Source organism: Oryx dammah, unplaced genomic scaffold (assembly GCF_014754425.2).
Source record: "Oryx dammah isolate SB20612 unplaced genomic scaffold, SCBI_Odam_1.1 HiC_scaffold_27, whole genome shotgun sequence".
In the NCBI taxonomy this organism is placed as follows: domain Eukaryota; kingdom Metazoa; phylum Chordata; class Mammalia; order Artiodactyla; family Bovidae; genus Oryx; species Oryx dammah.
This window is the reverse complement of record NW_024070211.1, coordinates 41912495-41932183: the sequence shown is the minus strand read 5'-3', so window position 1 is coordinate 41932183 and position 19689 is coordinate 41912495. Positions and strand designations below refer to the sequence as shown.

General features: G+C 39.1%; 1 protein-coding gene across 3 annotated transcripts in view; it reads left to right on the top strand.

Moving 5' to 3' along the window:
* The window catches only part of PARD3B (par-3 family cell polarity regulator beta), a 1152049-nt gene that overhangs the window by 1028209 nt on the left and 104151 nt on the right, over positions 1-19689 (top strand). Inside the window, exon 23 of one of the 3 annotated variants that reach the window (XM_040228724.1) lies at positions 2370-3745. The exons of the other annotated variants lie outside the window; for them this stretch is intronic. Coding sequence (XP_040084658.1) covers positions 2370-2390 — 21 coding nt within the window. The 3' untranslated portion in view covers positions 2391-3745. Of the gene's footprint in view, positions 1-2369; positions 3746-19689 lie in introns of those variants that run through there. 3 annotated transcript variants of the gene reach the window in all.

The window sequence follows — 19689 nt, the reverse complement described above, 5'->3', positions numbered from 1 at the left end:
ACCTGGGAATGATTTCCTCCATAGGAAAAAAAGTTACTGGGTGTAAGATACTGGACTAGCCTACACAAAGTACACTATAATCCAATAACTTTGTACTAGTCACAGAACAGGCTTCCCTGCTGGTTCAGCGGTAAAGAATCAGCCTGCCAATGCAGGAGACTGAGGTTCAATCACTGGGTCATGAAAATCCCCTAGAGAGGAAATGGCAACCCACTCCAGTATTCTTCCCTAGGAAACCCCATGGACAGAGGAGCCTGGTGGGCTACAGTCCACGGCGCTGCAAAAGAGTCAGACACAACTTAGTGACTAAACAGCAATGACAGAACATGAGCCCAGAAGTGGGAGCGGGGGAACCATCTGAGCCAGTGGCCAAAGAAGGAAGTTTCCTTCTTCCTTCTTTTCTGGACACACTTTGGAGATGTTCTATAGCCCCTCCCTATCTATCAGTCTTCAAGGATGTCTCCCCAGGTTTCCTGACCCATAATCCCTCCTGCCTCATTATCATACTACACCTAAGTCCATGCTTCCCTCCAGAGTGCTGAGGAGCCCAAGGTTACCTCTCTTCATGGTCCTCCATTTAAGTACCTGTTCTCCTGCAGTTCGTTTTCCTCACTCTGAGCTGGGGGAAATAGAGTTGGGGCAAATAATCAAATCCATGAAGGTTCTTCCCACTCCCTGAAAGACGTCTCTTTCTAAAGCAGGTGTTTGATTTAACCCTAATTGGGTAGAAATTAGGCAGCATAGGGGAAGTCTGGAAGGGAACAGGAGAGAGGTCAATAGAATCTATCCTTAGAAACAGCCCCTTGGTGAAACCAAGGGGCAAGAGCGCCTTGGCTGTTAAGGCATTTTCTCCATACCTTTTTGCTGCCACATCATGGCCTGAAGCTCCTCCAGCACCTCTCTTCTATGTACAGAGCCCAAGTTACCCCACATCTCCCAGTCAAACTGCTTTCCTGTGGGTAATGACCTGATCCTAGGGGTGGCACTGATTTCTCCAGCAGCCTGGCCTTTAACTCCCTCAAAAGAAGTCTTCTGTTTCCAAGTCTTCCCCCAGTGGCCCAAGGCCAGTTGCCACAACTTACACAGTCCATGACTCCTCAGTCAGCACTGTTTGAAGTCTCCCCTGAAGATGCTACTCCAAGCTAGTGCCTTCTCACCCAGTCTTCCTAAGCCCACAGATAGAGGTCCTGAATTTTAGACCCAACACACAGCACGTATGGGAAGCACTTTAGAGCTTGGGCCCTGTGTTCATATTCAGGCTACACCACTTGCTAACTGGCTAAATTTGGCCCATTTATTGAGCCTCTCAGTCTTCTTTAATACTCGGATAATAGTATCTCATGTAAGTATTGTGACCACGAATGAACTGTTACATGTAAAGCACTTAGAATGGCATCTGGCATGCAGTAAAGTGTTCAAGAAAGGTGAGGAATTTTTAAGCAGTGCATGTACTGTGGTGTTCAGAAATAATATGTTCCATTAGCCAGACAACTGTTCTAAGTCATTGTTGAAGCTGAACCTCTTTGGTTATTCCAGAGTTCTGGGGCAAATGCTGTCAGCACACAGAGCATTTGGAAGATCTTCTAGTCATGCTCACTCTGGTTACCCCTGAGGTACCCACAGCCCTTTCAGGTGGTAATTGTCAGGACCGGTTATAAGGCACTTTTGGCAAAGTCCATGGGTCAGGAGGTCAATATCTATTTCCCTGTCTCCCCCACACAAACTTTTCCTTCCAAAGTGTGTTCCTTTCATCCCTGACCCCAGGGGCACACCTAATCTCTTTAATGAGCTTGCGCTAAAATCAAAGACTAGAAACGAAAAGAACGTTAGAAGCTTCTGTTTTCAACTCTGCAAAAATCCTGAAGCAAAGAAACACTTTGACACGAGAAAAATAAAACAAAACTTGCAATTACCAAAGGGGAAAGCCAGGAAGGGATAAATTTGAAATTTGAGATTAAAAGATATACACTATTACACATAAAATAGATAAACAAAAAGGACCTACTGTATAGCAGAGGGAACTATATTCAGTATCTTGTAATAACCTCTAATGGAAGAGAATCTGAAAGAGAATACACGTATATATACGTATAACTGAATCACTTTGCTGAAACATTCTAAAACAGCTATACTTCAAAGAAAAAAGAAAAAAATTAAAAAGAGAAAAAGAAATACCTGGGTCTAGTTAAGGATTTAAAATAGGGAGAGAGGAATACAAAGAAAATATATGTAAATTATTTACTCAATAAATGTTACTACAGCCAGCTCAGTAATAACAATGGCATCAACACTGATTCTATAAGCAAATAGCTTATATTAATTATTCCAGACAACTCCATGTGGTAGGTGTCTTCAATTCTATTTTACAGATGAGGAAACTAATGTTTTGAGACTTTGTGCATAGTCACATGATCGGTAACAAAGCTGATACTCCAATCTGTGCCGACTCCCTGTGAAACAGAAGACAGGAAGGCCACTGTGACAGCTATTGAGATGTTTTTTTCTACAAGAGATGTTTGAAAGAAAGAGAATCTCTGCTGAAATTATCTTTAATTATCACTCGTAATTTGTTTTTAACCCAACAGAGCTGAACCCAAACCAAATGCTGGTATCATTTCATCACTTCTCTCTAAAAGTCAAAATAAAATCATTCTTTTTATGCTATAATCAAATAAGTTAGGCTATCTCTGGCTCAAATCCAAACCTAAATACCAAAAATCAGAAAAAGAAAGTTCAGAACCACATTATTTTTCCATAATATGTCAAAAAAAAAGCCTATGCTTTAGTTACATTAGAGTGAAAAAAGAACTCTTTCTGCTTCTAATGAGCAATTAATTCCAGCTCAGGATGTTGAGTTTAGAATAGGTTAAGTTCCCCCAAACCACAGCCGTTTGTGTTGGATCATGGTTAAAAACCCAGAATTCCAGTTTCTACAATAATCACATTCTTTTCTTCTACTGCAATGGGAGAAATGACCATTTTTATGTAACATAGGAAAAACCATAGCAGAAACGCCTATGAATTCCAGATTTACTAAACTGTTTTCAAAGCTGTTTAAAATCAGTTGAATACGTTTTAGTTTAGCAGAACTCAAAATTCTGAAATAAACTTTAGGAACTGAAATTTTTTAAATGAATATGTTTGGAGGAAAAGATATGAAAATTCACTTAATTAGCATGTTTGGCACATGAATCACTTAACTTTGATGACAATGAAAACTCCATATGAATCATATTTGTGTTCAGATCCCAAAACCCAGAACCACCCCTTGCACAGCTTCCTGAATGTAATTAACCAATCAGGTTGCTGTGGTAGCCATCTTTTTCTTTCAGCTTAAGAAAAATTTTGACTCAGAGTCATTCTGAAATTTAACATCATTTGGTTCTTGTTAAGTAGTGACTAGTCTGGTGTTATGATGGGAAAAAGAAAAGTCAGAGAAAGCTCTTCTCCGAAATAAACAAGAACAACACTTGAATCAAAGAAAATCCTAAAATGATCACAATCACAACAGCAGTATTGGAACTGCCATTCTCCACAGGAAGAATGACCCCTTTTGAATACATTGTAATGACACAGACTAGAGTCTGTGACTTTACAATCCTCCTATGACTCTCATTAATTTCTCTGTCTCATACCAAGCCTTGAAATCATGGTGCTAATTCTCAGAGTGTTTATGAGAAAGTGCAAAAGTTGACACCACTGACTTCAGCTAGGCTGACAGGAGAACTTACCATTTGTTCAAGTAAATGAACTAAGAAATTGTCTTTACTCCATTGTATATTCTTGCCTCCTTTGTCAAAGATAAGGTGTCCATATGTGTGTGGATTTATCTCTGGGCTTTCTATTTTGTTCCATTGATCTATATTTCTGTCTTTGTGCCAATACCATACTGTCGCGGGGATGACCCAGAGAGATGTTGTGGGGAGGGGGGTGGGAGGGGGGTTCATGTTTGGGAACGCATGTACACCCGTGGTGGATTCATGTCAATGTATGGCAAAACCAATACAGAATTGTAAAGTAAAATAAAAAATAAATTTAAAAAAAATGAACTAAGAAGAGAGGGTGTAATGTTAGTATTATAAACGATTGGTAAATTATTCCTTTTCTGTTTTGATACGACTTTCGTAAAGCAATGGAGTTCTTCAATTTTTATCTCCATGAAGCTTTCTTCTGATAATTTAGATCATTTTGTGTTACCTCTCAGCCTGTTCCCTAGACAGCAAAGCCAAAGCAGCAATGAAGAATAGTTTTTCCACAATCATTCATTCCTTTGTTGATTTATTTATCCACTGAATATTTACCAGTTTATACATGAGCATGCATCAAGCCTAACACTTGGGTCAACACCAACAAAGAAGGAACACCTCAGTGGTGTGTGTGTGTGTGAGAGAGAGAGAGAGAGAAGCTATTATTGTTTTGAAGTCTCTCCTTTAGGAAAGCAGTAGGAAATATTGTATGAGAAAGAGGTTCCCTGGCATTATCTGATGCCTTTCACCTAATGAACCTTCTTGCTCACCCTGTGAAAATGGAGACTCCTAAGCCAGGTGGAGATACTTCTATTTTTCGGTTTTGTTTTCCTATCTTCACCAATTATCAGAGTCCCAAATTGTTTCTGAATAGCAACTCTATTTTCATTGTAATTTTTATACATATCAATTACTTTTCTTTTCCTCATCTATTTGGCATGGACCAGGTTTCCTGTTTTCCATACAATTCCCTTTACAGTAATTTCCCAGGTTTAAATTGTCAGACAGCACTTCAGCAGCAACGTGCTCTATGCATCTGTGGTTGTAAAGGAATCAGAAATTTACATTCCAGAGAAGGAAATCATGGCCCCACAATGAATGTGAAAGATGGCAGGAAGAAATCTTTTAACAGTACTTAAATTGGTCATTGAGAAAAACTATGAGATTTAGAGCTTTGTGGTTTACCTGGGGTTCTAGTACTATTTTTAAATCTCCCAATTTCAGAAGTGGGTACTTTCTCTTTTCTACATATGGTTGCATAGATGTAAGGTTTAAAATGTCTTGAATACATGATGATGAAAGAATTAAACAGATGACAAGCAAGTAGGAAGGAACTGACATTGGGTTTCCAGCATTCCATATTTCCACATAATTTATTTTGAAGTTTAATTTATCAGAATTTTTTAATTCTTTTGCAATTAGAAACTCTTAAAGACTTTCCTTTGCTTGGAGGTTTTCTCTACAAAATTACAAAATAAGAAACCCTGTTAATGTCCCTCATCAGTTATCCACTTTCACTCATGCTGTGTCACTTTGGTCCCAGGACTGAAGAATAAAATTTCAAAGTGCATGATAGTTTAGTCATACATTGATTTATTAATTAGTTCCTTAGAACTTTATTTCAAATCCTGAAAGATGATGCTGTGAAAGTGCTACACTCAATATGCCAGCATATTCAGAAAACTCAGCAGTGGCCACAGGACTGGAAAAAGTCAGTTTTCAATAGTACATGATTTAGATCTAAACTGGATTTAGAAAAGACAAAGAAACCAGAGATCAAATTGCCAGCATCCATTGGATCATAGAAAAGCAAGAGAATTACAGAAAAACATCTACTTCTGCTTCATTGACTACACTAAAGCCTTTGACTGGGTGGATCACAGCAAACTGTGGAAAATTCTTAAATAGATGGGAATACCAGACCACCTGACCTGCCTCCTGAGAAACCTATATGCAGGTCAAGAAGCAACAATTAGAACTGGACATAGAACAATAGACTGACATTGTTCAAATTTAGGAATGTTCAATGTTTCAAAATTAGGAAAGGAGTACATTAAGGCTGTATATTGTCACCCCGCTTACTTAAACTATATGCAGAGTACATCATGCAAAATGCCAAACTTGATGAAGCACAATCTGGAATCAAGATTGCCAGGAGAAATAGCAATAACCCCAGATATGAAGAAGGCAGTGGCAACCCACTCCAATACTCTTGTCTGGAAAATCCCATGGATGGAGGAGCCTGGTGGGCTGCAGTCCATGGGGTCGCTAGAAGTCGGACACGACTGAGCGACTTCACTTTCACTTTTCATTTTCATTCATTGGAGAAGGAAATGGCAACCCACTCCAGTACTCTTGCCTGGAGAATCCCAGGGACGGAGGAGCCTGGTAGGCTGCCGTCTATGGGGTCGCACAGAGTCAGACACAACTGAAGCAACTTAGCAGCAGCAGCAGATATGCAGATGACACCACCCTTATGACAGAAAATAAAGAGGAGATAAAGAAGCTATTGATGAAGGTGAAAGAGAAGAGTGAAAAAAACTGGCTTAAAACTCAACATTCAAAAAACTAAGATCATGGCAGTCCCATCACTTTATGGCAAATAGATGGGTAAACAATGGAAACAGTGACAGACTTTATTTTCTGGGGCTCCAAAATCACTGCAGATGGTGAGTGCAGCCATGAAATTAAAAGATACTTGCTCCTTGGAAGAAAAGCTATGACCAACCTAGACAGCATATTAAAAAGCAGAGACATTACTTTGCCTACAAAGGTCCATATAATCAAAGCTTTGGTTTTTCCAGTAGTCATGTATGAATGTGAGAAAGTGAAGTCACTCAATCGTGTCCGACTCTTTGTGACCCGTGGACTGTAGCCCACCAAGCTCCTCCGTCCATGGGATTCTCCAGGCAAGAATACTGGAATGGGTTGCCATTTCCTTCTCCAGGGATGAATGTGAGAGTTGGACCGTAAAGAAGGCTGAGTGCCAAAGAATTGATGCTTTTGAACTATGATGTTGGAGAAGACTCTTGAGAGTTCCTTGGACTGCAAGGAGATCAAACCAGTCAATCCTAAAGGAACTCGGTTCTGAGTATTCATTGGAAGGACTAATGTTGAAGCTGAAGCTCCCATATTTTGGCCACCTGATGCAAAGAGCCAGCTCATTAGAAAAGGCCCTGATGCTGGGAAAGATTGAAGACAGGAGTAGAAGAGAACAACAGAGGATGAGATGGTTGGGTGGCATCACTGACTCAATAGACATGAGTTTGAGCAAGCGCCACTCAGAAAACTCAGCGGTGGCCACAGGACTGGATAGGTGGTGAAGGACAGGGAAGCCTGGCGTGCTGCAGTCCATAGGGTCACAAAGAGTTGGACATCCACAAAACTTTTATTTGGTGGTAACTGTGCCAAAGTTGACTTGACTCTGAGGAATTAAGAGTTGTGTCTGATGGGAAAGGCAGATAGGAAGCATGATTTCAGACATTATGGGATGTTTAGGAGTAATTGTACAGGGAAAGATTTACAGGTGAATGCATGGTAAAGAGAGATTAACCAAGAATGAAGAGGCTAGATGCTTTTATCCTATAAAACTTCCCAGTGTGTGTTTAACCTTTCCTTTTGTCTGCATTTAGGGCACTGTGCCTCCAAGTAAGCTCCTCCAAATGTCCTTTGGAATGTCTGCTTAGTTGCTCAGTCAAGTCCATCTCTTTGCAACCCTGTGGACTATAGCCCCCAGGCTCCTCTGTCCCTGGGGATTCTTCAGGAAAGAATACTGGAGTGGGTTGCCATGTCCTCCTCCAGGGGATCTTCCCAACCCAGGGATTGAGCAGGTCTCCCGCATTGCAGGTGGATTCTTTACCATCTGAGCCAACAGGGAAACCCTTGTAATGTCTAAGCAGATATAAAGTGGCTTGTGATATTTCACAATCATACTTTTCTATGGACCCAATCTCTCATTTTAAGGATTTGAGTGTTTGTCCCAGTTACTGACTGAGATCTTCCCGAGAGGGTAGATTTTCTGTGTGTCACAACTTATTAGATGTTCATAAAACCAGTTGCTGCTGCTGCTAAGTCGCTTCAGTCGTGTCTGACTCTGTGCGACCCCACAGATGGCAGACCATCAGGCTCCCCAGTCCCTGGGATTCTCCAGGTAAGAACACTGAAGTGGGTTGCCATTTCCTTCTCCAGTGCATGAAAGTGAAAAGGGAAGGTGAAGTCACTCAGTCACGTCCATCTCTTAGCAACCCCATGGACTGCAGCCTACCAGGCTCCTCCATCCATGGGATTTTCCAGGCAAGAATACTGGAATGGGGTGCACAATTGACATTTTCAGAGATTTGGAGTAGAATAGAATAGATCAGAGGGATGGCATATTTACTACCATAAATATGAGTATTGGTGGATGGAAATTTTGTTTCACAGCCAGTGTGCACACATACATGTATGTGCTGGGTCATGATGTAAAGTAGACTTCTTCCTTTGGGTCATGATTTTTTAAAGGCTGAAAAACTCTAGTCTAGACTTTAAGTTCCATATCTGGTTGGTTTGCCATTTCATTTACAATAACTCATATAGTATTTGTTTCAGACTAGGGGCTCAAGAATTTTTTTGAGTAAATATTGTTGATTACATCCTATCACATAATTTAAGGCACGGTTTTCTCTTCTTGATTATATCCATAGTATTCTACTATATATAGATAATGATAGATATGTACACAGTTTGCATATTAATTTTATTTTAGCAGCTGATGGTTTATGTAGCTCTTAAATGGACATTTTAAGAGTTTAAATCACACAACCAGATCAGCTGGATATAGTTGCCATTGTTGTTGTTGTCCAGTTGCCAAGTCATGTCTAACTCTTCGTGACCCCGTGGAGTGCAGCATGCTACTTCCCTGTCCCTCACCATCTCCCAGAGTTTTCTCAAGTTCCTGTCTACTGCATCAGACATAGTTGGGATACTCGAGCTTTTTTTTTTTGTTTTCCAAAAATTACTTCTTTTTCTTTTACATCAAAAAAAGTTTTATTATAAATATAATACATGCTCACTATTAAAAAAAAACACGTAGATAATTGTTAAAAAGGGTTACAACAGAAATTTCAGTCACCTTTAGTTGACCACACAATAAGTGAACATTATGTTTTGGAGTCCTTTCTTTTGTATAAGCACATACACACACACACAAATACACATACCCATGCATCTCACATATAGTAATTATATTGGAATCCTACTGACTGTACTGTTACTTAAGCTGCTTTTTTCCCTTTTTGTTAGATGGTAAGCATTTCTCATGCCATTAAATACTCTTCAAAAATATGAACTTAATGCTTAGTGCACAGTATTTTCTAGAAGGGACTTTCCTGGTAGCTCAGATGGTAAAGAATCTGCCTACAATTTTCTAGACAGGATATTCAATAACTGAGTAATCACTATTGTTGTTGGATGTTTAAATTATTTTTATCATTTCTTATATAGGTAATAATGTACAAATTAGCTTTCTAAATAAATCTCTGCATCCTTATGTTATTATTTTGGTATCATAAATCAATATATTTGTTATTTAATATAAGGCTATGAAAAAAATTTACATTGATCCAAATAACCCAGCTTGCCCTTAGAAAATTTGTTAAATTTATATTCTTATTAACAGCATATTTATTAATACATCCAACACATATTATTGCTCCATCTTATATAGGTTTCATAGCAGCCCTATTAAAACTGAGTGTTTTCATTTATCTTTTTATCAATTTGATAGGAAATATCAAGTACTTTGTTTTCATTAAATTACAACTGAAATTGAACAATTCATGTGTTTATTGGCCATATAAATTTCTTCTTTTCTATGAATTTTTCATTTTTCCATTACAACATTTTCCTTTTTTGTTCAAGTTTTAAATGTTCTTTCCTATCAAAAATTCTTGAGAATTTTTTTCCACATTTATCAGTAGTCTCTTAACTTTATGATACTTTAGAGAGAGAAATGTTTTCATTTTTATGTAAACAAGTCAGAGACTTTTATTAGTTTTTTCAAATGGCATTTTAAATAGAAGATCAATATGGTCATGTGATTTTTTCTTTTTCTATTAATGTGATGATTAATATTAATAGAGTTTCTAATATTGAATAGCCCTTGCAGTTGTGAAAAAGTAAATCTGCATTCATATGCTGTCTGTTTTATTCTTTTAAGACAGGGCTGTGCAGGAGTTGCTAGTCTTTTATCTGTGATTTTGTATATATATATTTGTAAGTGAAATTGATACCTAAGGTTTTGTGTGTTTTCCTAACTTTAATAGCTTTAAGTAAAAGGGATATATTACCTTTATAAAATAATTTGAGTGGCTTCTTATGTTTCTATGCTTTGTAACAATTTCTATAGCCTAGGAATTATTTCTTTTTTAAGATTTAAGATAACTAATCCATAAAAACATCTAGCCTGATACTTTTTTGTGGATAATTCTGTGACCCCTTTATCAATCATTCCCATAGATAGAGATCTTTAGGAAAGGAGGTGTTTCCTCCTTTACTGAAGTTTGAAAAGTTGCTATCTTTTTTCTATTAAATTATTTCATTGATATTTTCAAACTTTGAGTACATTTTATGTTTTTACCACTTAATATATTTAATAATCTTGTTTTTCTGCTCTAATATATTTATTCCTTAATTAACTTATTATTTCTCTTTCCTTAAGAAAGGATAAAGCAAACTTTAAAATTACTAAGCTTATCTTTGACTTCCCTGGTGGCTCAGACGGTAAAGCGTCTATCTACAATGTGGGAGACCTGGGTTCGATCCCTGGGTTGGGAAGATCCCCTGGAGAAGGAAATGGCAATCCACTCCAGGACTATTGCCTGGAAAATCCCATGGACAGAGGAGCCTGGTAGGCTACAGTCCATGGGGTCGCAGAGTCAGACACGACTGAGCGACTTCACTTCACTTCAAGCTTATCTTTTTCAGTCACTTTTTAGTCATGGTCAGTAACAATATAATTTAAGGCAGTGAGTTCACTTTTGAATTTAGTTCAGTGAACTTCCAGAAGTGTTAGTATCTAAATGTTCTTTTTATTTCTTTTCTAAGTAATCTTAAATTTAAAATTCTTCTTTGACCAAGAGTGATTTATAAGATCACTATTTTAAATTTTAATAATTTAGGGTTTTTTCCATCTGAACTTTTATTAATATTTGGTTTTAATACTTCATAGTCAAGGACAGTGACTTCTGAAATTTCTGGCATTTATTGAAAGTTGGCATAATATATGTTACTTTTGTTATTTAAAGATTTAATTAAATTAAAACCATTTTTCTATAAGTGTTAATTATTTAATAAATATTTATTGAATGCCTAATATATTCCCCAACTTCCCTGGGGGCTCAGATGGTAAAGCGTCTGCCTATAATGCAGGAGACCTGGGTTCAGTCCCTGAGTCAGGAAGATCTCCTGGAGAAGGAAATGGCAACCCACTCTAGTATTCTTGCCTGGAAAATCCCATGGACAGAGGAGCCTAGTAGGCTACAGTCCATGGGGTTGCAAAGAGTCGGACATGACTGAGCAACTTCACTTTTTTAATATATTTCAAGCACTGTTAAGGTGCTGGAGATATAGCAGAAAACAAAGTGGACCAAGTCCCTGACTTGGGGTACTTGTATTTTAATATGTATGTATCACTGTATTTCCTTAGATGTAAGGCAGCATAATTGTTATACACAAAAAAAATTTTATGACAGAAATAAATTCTTACATAAATTTAATATAAGAAAACAGAAAAAGAGAACACCACCACATTAAATGTAAATCCCATACATACAACGCTTGGAAAAATGTGGTAAAATAATCTTATGAAGTACATTGTTTCTGACATTGCATATATTTATTTAACATCTTCTTGATCTGTCAAAGATAACCATTGGGTGAAAGTCCCTACTTACTATTACTGAAACTTTCAGTCTTTTGTTGTTGTTGTTTTTTAGGTCTGTCTCTTGTAAAATGTTGACTTGTGGTGTTTCATTCTGAGGCTTTCTCTTCCTAAGAAATGTTTAGCTTATTTATATGTTATCATAACTGGCATTCTTATTCTTTCTGTTATTTTTAAACTTTGTGATTTGTATACCTTTTTCTGGTTCCCTTTTTTCAGTTGTATTTTCTTTGATTATTTTATTTAATAATTTTAATCATACTGACTTTATAAAGACATTTTTAACCTAGTTTCTCTGTCAACATCAAAGATGAAATCATCTCTATTGAGTTTCTTCCAGGTCAAAGGAACAAGGTAAAATGACTGTGTGCTATCACAAATTTCCCTCACACTTTTTAACCTGTTGTATTTTAGATCTACTCATATTCTAAAGAAAAAGCTGTATCTTGTTTTTAGTATTTTGTATGGGGTATGTTTCCTATCATCCAGAAACTACATTCCAAGTCTAATGGTAGTCCTTTGCTTTAATGATTCCATAATTGAGTTATTTATCTTGACTCATCTGCTTAGCTTTTTGAGTAATTTTAATTTTACTTCAGGAGGCATGCATAGTATATTTTTGAATCCTGGAAATCTGATAATGTCATTTATATATAAATCTCAACGCCTAATGCCTGCTGCTTTGAAGTGTATAATAAATGTTTGTTGAATCAATAACATATCTGCTTCCCAAGGGTTTTTTTTCCCCTTAAAATTCCATTGCCTTTTGATTTTTAATATTGGTGAAAAAGAGATCTGAGGCTGACCTGATTTTTCTTCTTTGCAAGTAAACTGTTTTTCCTATCACAATCTTATGGGATTCTTTCTTTAGTCATGATATTCAAAATTTTCATCTGAATTTCTCTGGATATTGGCCTCTTTTCATTCATTTTGCCTGGTTTTTAATTGAGTCCTTTCTGTTAAGAGTTTCATGTTGATTTATTTCTGTTTTCTTAGTAGAAAGAGTGGATGTTGTATCTTAAAGGAGATGAGTGAAGTTCCCTTGCTTGGTGACGAGGAGCTAACTAATGTAAATTCATATCTCCTATTGAGAGATGAGACAACTTGAGGTGACTGGAAGTGAACCAAAATCCTGACCAATACCTAGAGGAGAACCTGGCTTCTGCTTAGTTTCTCAGATGGTTTTGCTGAAATCCTTGAGCAGGGGATCAGCTTTCTGTGCCCTTGGTCTGCTCACCCAGCCCTGTCATCCTGTATTACCTGTGGCTGTGTCAAACTTTCATCCTCATACCATTGCCCGCTAGTCAAGAGAGTATCTTTTATCTCTTGGACTTTTTTTCCTCCTGCAGTTTCCACTTCAAGAATCCTGGACTCTCCAGATGTGCTATTTGAGAAGACATGTTTGTTTTCTAATACATTTTGTTAGCTCTAGTACATCTTTTTTTTTTTTTAACTTCATTAACCTACTATTTCCTTTCCTTAAAAAGGGATAAAGCAAATGAAGAGAAAATCCATGTTGGTCTCCCCATCAGCCCCATAACCTCTCCTCTAGTCTCATCCTGCAAATGAAACAGTTTCAGCCTCCTCCTCTGTCCCCTACCCAGGAAAGCTGGCTGTGCGCTGTCACCATGCGCTCCTTTCAGCTTGGCAGATCCACAGCAGATCCACCTCAGTGCTGAGCCCTGGGGCAACTTTAACCTACTTTATGTGCCTCTGGTCATTCCAGCAGGAATCTGGGATACCAGTAGTAAATTCTGTCTCGTTGCCATTGAATCCCAAATTCAATACCCATTGTAATGCTTGAATTTCTCCAGAAGAAGGAATTTCTAAAAGATGAATCAGAACAAGACCCAGGACAGTTTTACTGCAGTGCAAAGGCCATTTTCCTAGCATAGCTTTTTCTTATTCACACACAGAAAAACAATGTGCATCTAGTGGTACAAGTGGAAAATATGGCTTTTTTCCCCTTATATTGTTGACTCCTAATTTTTCTTTAAATAGCTGTGCACAAGTGTGACATGGTATAAAACTTCTAAATTGGTTTCCTTACTGTTTGGAAGCTTCACTGGTGGCTCAGATGGTAAAGCATCTGCCTGCAATGCAGGAGACCGGGGTTCGATTCCTGGGTCGGGAAGATCCCCTGGAGAAGGAAATGGCAATCCACTCCAGCACTCTTGCCTGGAAAATCCCATGGACAGAGGAGCCTGATACACTACAGTCCATGGGGTCACAAAGAGTTGGACACGAGGCAACCATTCAATATCACAGTTATCCAAGTCTATGCCCTAACCAGTAACACTGAAGAAACTGAAGTTGAAGGGTTTTATGAAGACCTACAAGACCTTTTAGAACTAACACCCAAAAAAGATGTCCTTTTCATTATAGGGGACTGGAATGCAAAAGTAGGAAGTCAAGAAACACCTGGAGTAACAGGAAAATTTGGCCTTGGAATGTGGAATGAAGCAGGGCAAAGACTAATCGAGTTTTGCCAAGAAAATGCACTGGTCATAGCAAACACCCTCTTCCAACAACACAAGAGAAGACGCTACACATGGACATCACCAGATGGTCAACACCGAAATCAGATTGATTATATTCTTTGCAGCCAAAGATGGAGAAGCTCTATACAGTCAAAAAAAAACAAGACCAGGAGCTGACTGTGGCTTAGATCATGAACTCCTTATTGCCAAATTCAGACTCAAATTGAAGAAAGTAGGGAAAACCGCTAGACCATTCAGGTATGACCTAAATCACATCCCTTATGATTATACAGTGGAAGTGAGAAATAGATTTAAGGGCCTAGATCTGATAGATAGAGTGCCTGATGAACTATGGAATGAGGTTCATGACATTGTACAGGAGACAGGGATCAAGACCATCCCCATGGGAAAGAAATGCAAAAAAGCCAAATGGCTGTCTGGGGAGGCCTTACAAATAGCTGTGAAAAGAAGAGAGGCAAAAAGCAAAGGAGAAAAGGAAAGATATAAGCATCTGAATGCAGAGTTCCAGAGAATAGCAAGAAGAGATAAGAAAGCCTTCTTCAGCGATCAATGCAAAGAAATAGAGGAAAACAACAGAATGGGAAAGACTAGAGATCTCTTCAAGAAAATTAGAGATCCCAAGGGAACATTTCATGCAAAGATGGGCTCGATAAAGGACAGAAATGGTATGGACCTAACAGAAGCAGAAGATATTAAGAAGAGGTGGCAATAATACACAGAAGAACTATATAAAAAAGATCTTCACGACCCAGATAATCATGATGATGTGACCACTAATCTAGAGCCAGACATCCTGGAATGTGAAGTCAGGTGGGCCTTAGAAAGCATCACTATGAACAAAGCTAGTGGAGGTGATGGAATTCCAGTTGAGCTATTTCAAATCCTGAAAGATGATGCTGTGAAAGTGCTGCACTCAATATGCCAGCAAATATGGAAAACTCAGCAGTGGCCACAGGACTGGAACAGGTCAGTTTTCATTCCAATCTCAAAGAAAGGAATGCCAAAGAATGCTCAAACTACCGCACAATTGCACTCATCTCACATGCTAGTAAAGTAATGCTCAAAATTCTCCGAGCCAGGTTTCAGCAATACATGAACCGTGAACTCCCTGATGTTCAAGCTGGTTTTAGAAAAGGCAGGGGAACCAGAGATCAAATTGCCAACATCCGCTGGATCATGGAAAAAGCAAGAGAGTTCCAGAAAAACATCTATTTCTGCTTTATTGACTATGCCAAAGCCTTTGACTGTGTGGATCACAATAAACTGTGGAAATTCTGAAAGAGATGGCAATACCAGACCACCTAACCTGCCTCTTGAGAAATCTGTATGCAGGTCAGGAAGCAACAGTTAGAACTGGACATGGAACAACAGACTGGTTCCAAATAGGAAAAGGAGTACGTCAAGGCTGTATATTGTCACCCTGCTTATTTAACTTCTATGCAGAGTACATCATGAGAAACGCTGGACTGGAAGAAACACAAGCTGGAATCAAGATTGCCGGGAGAAATATCAATAACCTCAGATATGCAGATGACACAACCCTTATAGCAGAAAGTGAAGAGGAACTAAAAAGCCTCTTGATGAAAGTGAAAGAGGAGAGTGAAAAATTTGGCTTGAAGCTCAACATTCAGAAAACGAAGATCATGGCATCCGGTCCCATCACTTCATGGGAAATCGATGGGGAAACAGTAGAAACAGTGTCAGACTTTTTTGTGGGGTGGCTCCAAAATCACTGCAGATGGTGACTGCAGCCATGAAATTAAAAGACGCTTACTCCTTGGAAGAAAAGTTATGACCAACCTAGATAGTATATTCAAAAGCAGAGACATTACTTTGCTGACTAAGGTCCGTCTAGTCAAGGCTATGGTTTTTCCTGTGGTCATGTATGGATGTGAGAGTTGGACTGTGAAGAAGGCTGAGCGCCAAAGAATTGATGCTTTTGAACTGTGGTGTTGGAGAAGACTCTTGAGAGTCCCTTGGACTGCAAGGAGATCCAACCAGTCCATTCTGAAGGAGATCAACCCTGGGATTTCTTTGGAGGGAATGATGCTAAAGCTGAAGCTCCAGTACTTTGGCCACCTCATGCGAAGTGTTGACTCATTGGAAAAGACTTTGATGCTGGGAGGGATTGGGGGCAGGAGGAGAAGGGGACAACAGAGGATGAGATGGCTGGATGGCATCACGGACTCAATGGGCGTGAGTCTGAGTGAACTCCAGGAGATGGTGATGGACAGGGAGGCCTGGCGTGCTACAATTCATGGGGTCGCAAAGAGTTGGACACGACTGAGCGACTGAACTGAATTGAGTGACTTCACTTTCACTTTACTGTTTGGAAGAAAAAAACCTCTGCAAAATGTAGCAACAAAGCTGAAATTCTGGTTGCACATCCATATAACTCCAGTGAGGCTAAGCCGAAAAAGCCAAAGAAACTTAGAGGGTTGAGTTATTGTGGATTTTTTAATTTACATTGAAGATGTGAAAAATAATTAGAGTGTAATGCTAGGTATTATGTATATGCAGTTACCAGAGAATATATATGTTTCATTTTCTAAATTAAACTGCATTGTTATAATTCTTTAAAATGAAAAAGTTCCCTCCACAGACCTAAAGTTACTGGTCTTTATTTACAGTTCTTTATTTACAATAAAGATACTGGTTGCATGACTTCAGTAGTTCCTAGATTGAGTGTTATCCTAATAAAGAGCTGCATTTATGATACAGGAGAAGATCCTCATTATGGGCTTAAAATAGTGGACGTAAGACTCAGCACTATTGAAGACATGTCCCTTTTCACATTGAACTAACATTCACCCTTCATTTCGGTGATAATTTCATTTAGCTTCAAAAAATGCTTGGCCAACTCCCAGCCCATTTACCTGTGCAGGTGTGGTTATTTGTTTTTCTACAGGTCCTTGATTTGTGACCACTCTCAAGAAAGTAGAAGAAAGTCTGTAGAATTAGTTTTCAAAAGTACTCAGAATTGGGTCAGTCCTACTCTGACTTTATGACCTCCTTTCTTTCGGGATCTGGGGCCCCACCGCCCTGTGAATATCAGATTTCCATTGAGTCTAATGTCTCTGGTATCCCTAGAACCCTAGGGTTATGGTGCCTATCAGAATTCCCTGACCTGGACTGGTTACCCGTTTGAACTTGACACCAACTTGCCGACCTGTCAGACAGTCTTGAACATAGGTTAGTCTAATCTCTCTTTTCCACTCAGAATCATCTTCTTATGTCTGTCCCCATGTGTACTCATTGCTACACCTGAGTGTTGGTGGTAGGGTTGTGGTTACATGTTTCTACCCACCCTAACGCAGCTGTCACTAGTCCGGCCCATTCAACTGATGTCCATGTATCTGGTGGCGCCAGCCAACACTGTAAGGTAGAGTGCTACGAAAAGTGATTGATGTTTATTCTTTTCCTAAAATGTTGGTAAATGTGTGCATCCAGAATAAGCCAGTCAGAAAGCCTGCAGGACCTCTCAGGCTGCGATTCCATACGTATGTTTCCCCATCTTGATAGCAAGCTCAGCTTTGATGTCAAACTGCTCATCTGTTTGTGGCACTTACTGCCTAACCATATTTCCATTCTTAACTTGGAAACAGTAAGATAGATGCCACATTCCACATTGTTACCTTTTTTAGTTCTAGGGAGGAAAATAATGGAAAATGCTCAATTAATTGACATGGAAAAATTTAAATTTAAAAAAGTCCCACTGAATTTTGGCTTGGTGCTTTGTCTTATTACATTTTTATCTAGTTTAACATTCTTGAGTTCTGCAAACCCAAAGCACAACTACACTGGTTTGATTTCCTGTCCTTTTAGAAATATCATCTGGGGTAGCACGGAGTAAGGGATATCATCAATAATGAGAAGTGATTTTAAAATAATTTGAAATGATTTTTCTATTCATACGTCCACACCCCCTTTCCAAGTAAATCTGAGTCAGGGACACAAGTGGTGATTGAGACTCTGCTGGCTTTCAAGATAGTGAAGAAGTCAAAGGAAAGATTTGCAGCTCTAAATAAAATAGCACAAGTGTAGGACCATCACTAGACATGCACGTGTAACTACAAGTTATCGTGAACAAATCAGTTCCCAGGACGGCATTCAATTCTTTTGATAAATATGCTTGATACGATGAAGTACAGCTTCCAGAAAGATAATGGAGCAGATAATTAATCTATTTGGAAATATAAACACACACACTCATACTCACACACTCACACACACATACACACACTGTAGGGAGACAAAGACCGTTGGTTAGCAAAATCTTGTCAGAACAACCTAAATGTCCCTCTCTAGAAGAGTGTGTAGCCTCAGACAAGGGAAAAAAAAACATTTTTGACTGCAGTAAGGTTTTTGATTCTGTGGTGTAAGGCCAAAATCAATAAAGGACAAAAGAGCCAAGCTCTCACTTCTTTTACATATGTGGGCGGTGGTTTGGGAGCGCTGGTAAGCAAGTCATTAGTGTTTCTGATTCAGTTGTCTACGGCACACCAAGAGGGGCTTCCCAGGTGGTCCAGCAGTAAAGAATCTACCTGCCAAGGCAGGAGGCGCAAGACACACGAGCTCGATCCCTGGGTTGGGAAGGTCCTCTAGAGAAGGAAATGGCAACCCACTCCAGTATTCTTGCCTGGCAAGTCCCATGGACAGAGGAGCCTGGCAGACTTTGTGATCACGGGATCACAAAGAGTCAGACACGACTGAGAGCGCACACACACACACATACCAAGTAGTCGTCTCTCTAGGGATGACTGATGAGGGCAGTTAAAGAAGGGGTTGTTCCTTCTGCCGTATAAAGCCTTCCGGAGTTCCGTCATTAAACCCTTCTTGTTTCTGTTTCTGTGTAAGGACAGGTGCTGGACACACACTTCATCGCAGTCTGTCTCAACCTCCTCCTCCACGTCCCTCCTTCCACTGTTAGCACCCCACTGCCATTGTGGTAGTGAGTACAAACCTGAGGAAATGCCTGTTGAACTCTGCACCATTGCTTCTAAGTTTCTCTCAAGAAAAGGAGGAGGATCAAGACACTTACATCGTCATGTTAAGAGTAACACAGAAGTTCCCCCATATATGAAGTCCAGTTCCCTCTATTAGAAGATGAAGCATAGGCCTTGTCTCACTACCCTTTCCAAGTAACTGATAACTGCATGATGTAGTCAGAGGTGGGTTGGCAGCTTCTGAGTAGGAATGTCTCATGGTTCACGGTAAAAAGAAATTTTCAGTCAAACTAAAATAGCCAGTGACTACAGTCACCAGCCAATGGTCTACCCAAGTAATCTGGAAGACAGGTTCCATACTGCTCCCATTAGCCATCCTATAGGAGGTTATGCTCCCATTTTAAATATCAGCACCATCACAATAACTCTTGTGAGGCCTTCCTCCGTTGCCCCAGCTGCGTCACGTTTTCCCTGGTGGTGCATTCTATATCAGGAAGTAAAGTGTAACTATGTCCTACCTGGTGCCATCACACAGCTTAGTTAAGAACTTGTGGATTTTTGAACCCTACATCTTGCCC